The 8,057-nt window shown below is 35.6% G+C and overlaps 1 protein-coding gene across 2 annotated transcripts in view; it reads right to left on the bottom strand.

The window, feature by feature from the left end:
* The window catches only part of LOC106872815 (zinc finger protein 271), a 15,980-nt gene extending 7,939 nt beyond the window's left edge, over window positions 1–8,041 (bottom strand). The window contains exons 1-2 of one of the 2 annotated variants that reach the window (XR_008264578.1): window positions 7,181–8,041; window positions 2,849–6,392 (exon numbers count right to left, since the gene is read on the bottom strand). Coding sequence is in view for 1 of the 2 variants with exons in the window: in XM_014919934.2 (XP_014775420.1) it covers window positions 4,276–5,880 (1,605 nt within the window). In the remaining variant the exon portion in view is untranslated. Of the gene's footprint in view, window positions 1–140; window positions 6,393–7,180 lie in introns of those variants that run through there. The other variant, XM_014919934.2, reaches the window with a different exon arrangement.
* Between the last annotated feature and the right edge of the window lie 16 nt (window positions 8,042–8,057).

Genomic DNA, 8,057 nt, shown 5'->3' on the forward strand with positions numbered 1-8,057 from the left:
ATATATATATATATATATATATATATAAATATATATATATATATATATAAATAATCATATGTAGTTTTAAGCTCCAAGGACCTAGGTGTAGGAAGTTAGTAGTAAGCTTTGAGCAGTCCATGGTAGGTATAAAAAACAACTTTCAGGAACAATAATAGTTTATTAGCATAGAAGGTTGTAGGTTTTTCCCATATCGAAGTTCGATAAGCTGAAAAAAGTTTTTTTATCGTTCATGGTTAGCAACTAAGATTGCTATGAATGCAAATAAAAATCCAAATTGAAGGAGTGGAGCTGGTAAAATCCAGGCTACATGTTTCCTAGCCAGCAGAACCTCAGAAGTAATAATTACTCAACAAGAGGTACTCCATTAACCACTCATCAGGTTGAAGATACCTCAGTTAAATGAAGGTTACATTGTCATTAAGGAATCCCAAGTTGTAATTTAAAATGAGTGGTGATGCCAGAACAGAGTGAAAAAATAAAATAATAAAACATATGTAGGAAGAAATAAAATGGTCAGTAATAGAAAAGGAGGTCAAAAATATGGGAGCGGGTAATTGTCTAAAGTTGTTAAGAATAAAGAAAAAGAGAGGGGGAATTTAGGTTAGATTGAAGTGGACTGAAGGGAAGGTTGTTGAGACAACTCCAGTTGTCTCAACATAAAATGCTGTTTATTGTCATCCAATCAAGGGATACGATTTTATCATGTGATGCCTTTCACGCCAACATTGTTTATTATTTAAACTTATGTCAATTTATCTGAGAGAATACTTTATTGACTATCAGGTGATGTTAGATATGCATTGACTCATTGTTGTAGATTTACTCTTTACGCCTTAGCACACTTGCTGTGGTACAGATGGTTCATTTGGCATTGTGGACAATTGAAGTTACAGTTCTCCACTTTGCACTTCGGTTTGGAATTATTGTTGTTTCCTTTGTTCATTAATAAAGTTATTATCAGAGCACAATATCATTATTCGTCTTACGTTATAACAGTTGTTGTGAATATTAAGCTGGAGTCATTTTACTATATCAACTATCGAACTGAAATTGTCAGGAATGAAAAGAAAAGGAAGACGTCAAATAGTTAAGAGTAAGAGTAAGGTGGGTTTATTAGAAGAGAAGAGGGAGAAGAAAGAGAGGAAGGTGAGAGATAAAGTTATTAGTCATTAGAGGAACATAATTGGAGGTAAATTGGTGGCTTACTACTTAACAGTAAAACTATATATTCAAATATCCTGCGTGCATGTTCTGTGTGCCTACAATATCCTATAGGTGTGCATACACCTGCATATTCTCATGTGCAGAGAGGAAGATATAGGGAGATCACAGAGTTAAGAAAATATAAAGGTAGCTAAAGAAGTTGTATTATAAATACATAGAAGAGCTTCAAGTTGGGGTGGGAATGCAGGAGGAATAGTTAGGGAATAATTGAGGTGGTTGCCATTATCTGTACCTTAAGAATGTGTTACATAACTTGTGTTTACAATTAAGAACTAGGTTGGTCCATTCATTCAGGCTATCGCTGCATTGCATAATAGATAAGACTTCTGTGATGCTGAGATCACGTTTGTTGTTATAGCTGTTATATGGTTTGGCAAGGGTAATGATGGACCATTTCAAATTGTATAGAACTGAGTTTTTTTTAAGCTATGAATGAGTCTAGATAAAGTTCTTGCTTGAGATTTAAAGCTAGAATAGTGGTTACCAACTCTGACCTTCAAGTTGGTGCTGCATGAGTCGATATATACATATTTGGTATCTTCTGTTGATACCATACATTTATATACAAAATTTTTTTGTGAGGCATCTAAGGGACAGGAAGTGGGACATCTACAGCTGCATAGGATTCTAGAAGGTACTAAAGTGGAGTTTGTGGGATTATGATTATCTGTGATTAACCTGGTGTTATAAGAATTATCTTCTGTGGTGTTAGGATTGGTATTAAGATTAGGGCTGGGGGTGCTAGCAGTGGTGTTGGTAAGGAGATTTAAGGATGTTCTAAGGTTACAGGCAGGGGGCTGGGAATTAGGGTGTGCTGTATTAGTGTGATTAAAGTTAACTAATTGCTGGTTACTAAGATTCTTATTGTTCAGACGTTGGATTATAACAGCAACGATAGTTGTGGGGGAGTAGGAAAATTTAACTGATTGGGGGTTGAAGATTTTCAAAGAGAACTGGATTTAGGGAAATGTTTTTTAAGTAGAGCAAAGAAAAGTTTAGGCACTCTGGTCTGAACATTAAAGACAAAAGGAGTGGGTGTGGAACCAGATAACATTGTGTGTCCTGGTCAGTCTATTCCATTTTAGGGGGTTACCCGAGTATGGCTTGGGGTATGGAGGCGTGCGCTGGCATGGATTTCAATGGGCAGTGGTGGATTTGGGATCTAGAATCACAGGGTGAGAGAAGTACCTATTGGGTTTGCTACTACAGTAAAATTTGGAGGAATAGGGGGAGGGTAATATATGGGGGATAGCTTGGGTTCTATCTAAGGGGACAGATGTATCGGTGGTGTGAGGTTCAGTGGGGACAGGATCACTCCATATAGTGAGGTATCTAATTGAGTTTTTTTTATATCCAACATGGTGTAAGGTGCAGCAGTAATATTCAGCGTATTGCTCGAATATTGGCCCCATTAAAGTGTAGAAGTATTTAGAAGTATCCTTGTGGGCCCAAAGTTTTTCATTAAATTTTATAATAGTTCAATGAGCTGCCAGGATAATAATGATATCACGTCTAGTTAGGTCAGAATATTTTAGTACAAATATGAGGGCTGTGTTAAGTAGGATAGAGGATAAGCTGGAATAGTACTGGTCTATATCAACTTGAATGAATTAGTATTTACCTTTGGGGCTTAAGGATTTAAACCATTGGATGGCTTCAGTGGTGTTAGTCCAGAGGTCTAGTGTAATTTTAAAATGAAGTTTGGGTAGAATTCTACCAAATAGAACTTTTTTTAATCCTACTTATATCAGAGCTTGAGAGGCAGATGAGGCAAACGGAAGGATTCACAGCAAAATTTTCTTTCTGGTCCTTTCAGTAAATATGAGGTGACTGAAGTATGGAAGGTTCAGTTCTATCTTCTAAGCCAAGATCTCTTGAGGTTGATACCTGTCAGGACAGAGTCTGGTACAATACAGTAGTACTTGTGCAGCTGTTTAAGTATCAATTCCTGGTATGTTGTATAGGTTGCCAGTCTTGTCTGTATGGATGGATGAGGATTCTTGAATATTTAAAAAGTTTCCTGATGATATTGTTGATCATAGGTGAGGATTGGGAGCTCTTTTTTGGGGTTTAAATTTGATATTTTAAATCAGATTGGTTAGGTCCTGTTCAGAATTATCCAGATTTTAGTTAGGAATGGGATTTTTATGAAGGCTTGATGAGTCAAGTTTTTGGAGTTGGTCATGGAATTGTTAAGAGAGAAGGCCTTCCACCGCATTTGGTGAATCATGATATTGTTTTATTCGTTAGGAGAATATCTGTTAGTGACAGGTTTAGCTTCATTTTTTTCCCATTCCCATGTCTTCCACACTGTTAGTGTTCACAGAATAATGATATGTAATTGTAAGATCCAAGGATCAAGGTGTAGGAAGTTAGTAAGCTTTGAGCAGTCCGTGGTAGATATAAAAACAATAATAGTTTATTGATGTAGCAGGTTGTAGGTTTCTCTCATAGTTTGATAAGCTGGAAAATCTTGGGATTCCTTAATGACAAAGTAACCTTCATTTAACTAAAGTATCTTTGGCCTGATGAGTAGCTAGTGGAGTACCCCTCATTGAGTAATTATTACTTCCGAGGTTCTGCTAGCTAGGAAACATAAGTAGCCTGGATTTTACCAGCTCAATTCCTTCAATTCAGATATATATATATATATAAAAGATTTAATACATTTTAATACATATATCCTACAATGAAATGTTTTGTTATGGTTTGTGCATTATATTTCTAGCATAAAAAACTGTAATGTTAACCAGTGATATGTGAAAACATTTCTCAGTTATTTGCCCACAATTTCAAATAAATCAACAGTATCTTTTCTCCTTTGTAGATATTTCTTACTTTTAACTTTTTCAGTTCAGTCACATGAAAATAGGAAGATGTCCTCAGACCCAACACCAAACCTGAATGCTAACAGTGGACTTCACTAAAGAGAACTTCACAGAACACAACAACCAAATTGTGATGTTAAGTCCAGTAACAAATTAAATCTTCCACTCATATATAAATGTGATTCCAAATTGTTAAGTCACCACTTAATGAGAATTATTATTATTCATTATCTGATTTCTTTTCTATGTGAGCAAGCTTGTGAGTATTTAGATAACCACTTTGAGAGAATGATTTACCACAAATATCACAGTGATATGGTTTCTCTCCTGTATGAATGCGTTTGTGAGTTGTTAAGTGACTATCTATGGAGAATGATTTACCACAAATATCACAGTGATATGGTCTCTCTCCTGTATGGATACGTTTGTGTTTAGTTAAACTACATGGTACAGAGAATGATTTGCCACATACATCACAAAGATATGGCTTCTCTCCTGTATGAATACGTTTGTGAGTTGTTAAGATATTTGTTTGAGAGAATGATTTACCACAGATATCACAGTTATATGGTTTCTCTCCTGTATGAATATGTTTGTGGGTAGTTAAATAACCACTTTGAGAGAATGATTTACCACAGACATCACAGTGATATGGCTTCTCTCCTGTATGAATACGTTTGTGAATAGTTAATTCCCCATTTCGAGAGAAAGATTTACCACAGAAATCACAGACATATGACTTCTCTCCAGTATGAAGGTCTCTGTTAATAGTGTGATGATCTCTTCGAGAAAATGATTTACCAGAGATATCACAATATGTTTTCTCTCCTGTATGACAACGTTTATGAGTAGTTATTTCCCCATATCGAGAGAATTTTTTATCACAGATATCACAGTGATATGGCTTCACTCCTGTATGAATATGTTTATGAATAGTTAAAGAATCACTTCTAGCAAATGTTTTACCACAGATATCACAGTGATATGGCTTCTCCCCTGTATGAATACGCTTATGAGTAGTTAATTTTCCATTTCTAGAAAATGATTTACCACAAATGTCACAATGATATGGTTTCTCTCCTGTATGAATATGTTTGTGAGTGGTTAAGTAACTGCTTTGGGAAAATGATTTATCACAGATATCACAGTGATACGGTTTCTCCCCTGTGTGAATACGTATGTGAGTAGTTAAGTGAACAGTTGTAGAAAAGGATTTTCCACAAGTATGACAGTGATATGGCTTCTCCCCTGTATGAATACGTTCATGAGTAGTTAAATCACCACTTCGAGAGAATGATTTATCACAGATATTACAGTGATATGGCTTCTCTCCTGTATGAATACGTCTGTGGGTAGTTAATTCGCTACTGCGAGAGAATGATTTACCACAAGTATCACAGTGATATGGCTTCACTCCGGTATGAATACGTTTATGAGTAGTAAGGTAACTACTTTGAGAGAATGACTTACCACAAATATCACAGTGATATGGTTTTACTCCTGTATGAATGCGTATGTGAATAGCTAGGTGAACTTTTGTAGAGAATGATTTACTACAGATATCACAGTTATATGGCCTCTCTCCTGTATGAATACGATGGTGTGTAGTTAAGGAACCCTTCTGAGAAAATGCTTTACCACAGAAATCACAGTGATATGGTTTCTCTCCAGTATGTGAATGCAAGTATTTAATTGGGTTACTTTTTTTAGATATATCACTGTGGTTTGACGGTTTTTCTATATGTTTTAATATCTCATCAGGAAAATCAATTGTTTTTGATTGTATTTCATATTCATCCTGATTCTCACATAATTCATTTTCCATAATTCTCTTTTTCACCACAATATACAAATATTTTTCTTGTGTTGAGTTTTATATTTTATTCTCACAAATATTTCTTTAGTTTCCATCAACTCTGTTCTTTGTTGAGATCTAAAGATTCTGCAAATTTTTACTTACAAGGAGATTTATCACAAGGAAACATTTCTGAGAAAGTATTCCAAGATAGTTTATTACAAAAGAACTGTTATGTAATAAGAAATACGTATGGTAACGCTAAAATAGATCCATTTATCCAGACTTATTCATAAACGAAGTTTCTTTCAAGAAAAACCAGCTTTATCTTCTTAATAAATTTATCCAAGTTTAATTAAAGCTGTCTTGTACTTATTCCAGAGAGTGAAGTAGAGAAATGTAAATAATCTCATTTCAGATGAATTATTTCGCAGTAATTCAACCATAGATTTATATAAACAGGATTTTATCAGTTGTGTATAACATCTTTAAAAAGATGACGAACATTGAGTTATTTGCAGGTAATTATCTGTCATTATCATCTGAAATAATAAAAGAAACAATGTTAAAGACAAACTTGAACAATAGAGACTGAAAAGAAAACCTCATTTATAAAAATTACGTTATACAGCTTTGTAAACTCCAGATTGTGTACCATATCTTAAACTACACAATAGTAAGCCATAATTTTTTTCTTCTGCAAGCAATGTTATTTATTGTTGCTTAGTCCCAGGTCAGACATGATGAACAACATTACAACCATGACTATCCCGTCTTTTATTCAGACAATGTATCTAGGAAGCACCATTCTCCAATAAAGTTATTTGATAACAAGCTTATGAAAGTTAATGAACTTCTAGCGGCCGTTCTGTTTACATTCAGTACCACACCCGTCAACATCTATAATGACCAATGAAATTATATTTTTCATTGGTTAATTAATTGATCAAGTACATATTTATACCTCATCAGGACAAGTGTCTTCTACTAAAGCCTCGGACCGACCAAAACTTTGTCAGTGGATTTGGTAGACGGAAAATGAAAGAAGGCCGTCGTACGTGTGTGTGTGTGTGTATGTGTGTGTGTTTGTATCTGCCTTTGTCTCCCCCGTCCCCGCTTGACAACGGGTGTTGGTGTGTTTACGTCCCCATAACCTAGCGGTTCAACAAAAAAAAAACGATAGAATAAGTACCGGTTTACAAACAACAAACACTGGGGTCGTTTCGTTCGCCTAAAATTCTTCAAGGCGGTGCCCCATAATGCCGCAGTCCAATGACTGAAACAAGATTAAAAAAACAAACCTATCCAACTAATTCAATATAATACTTACATTTCAATGTAGACTGAATGGCTAAAAGGACAATTTCACCACAATCTCCAACTCTTGAGTTTATTTGTGAGACAATGTAAAACGCAGAAACACCGATGATTTTTGTTAGAGGAAACTTTACACAAATAGTCTAACGTCTTATTGGAAATGCGTGTGTGTGTGTGTGTAAATGGTGTGTATATGTGTGTATTTAAATATATTTCATTACCGGAGAAATCGTCTTTTACGCTGGTGATATTTTTCCCGGCCAGGATGAAATCAACATGTCATACACAAGTAGAATCAATGTACAAGTTAGAAAGCTCCATCGATGGACAATAAAATAGGATTACAAAACAATGGCGACCGACAATTTTGTACATCCACTTCCTGATTCAGAACGAGGCTTATTTCATTCTTATCCGCTACTGAAAGAGAAGGGAGGAGAATGTCTTGAGTGAATATTCTTTTCTACTTTAGGCACAAGGCCCGAAATTTTGGGGAGTGGGCCAGTCGATTAGACCGACCGTAGTACTCAACTGGTTCTTAATTTATCGACCTCTGCGGAATTTGAACTCAGAACGTAAAGACAGACGAAATATCGCTAAGCATTTCACCCTGCGTGCTAACGTTTCTTATTTTTTTATTGGCCACAAGGGGCTAGAATAGAGGGGACAAATAAGGACAGACAAAGGGATTAAGTCGATTACATCGACCCCAGTGTGTAACTGGTATTTAATATATCGACCCCGAAAGGATGAAAAGCAAAGTCGACCTCGGCGGAATTTGAACTCAGAACATAACAGCAGACGAAATACCGCTAAGCATTTCGCCTGGCGTGCTAACTTTTCTACCAGCTCTCCGCCTCTTGAGTGAATATTGCGATACAAAAGGTGCT

This window comes from Octopus bimaculoides, chromosome 7 (assembly GCF_001194135.2).
Source record: "Octopus bimaculoides isolate UCB-OBI-ISO-001 chromosome 7, ASM119413v2, whole genome shotgun sequence".
In the NCBI taxonomy this organism is placed as follows: Eukaryota; Metazoa; Mollusca; class Cephalopoda; order Octopoda; family Octopodidae; genus Octopus; species Octopus bimaculoides.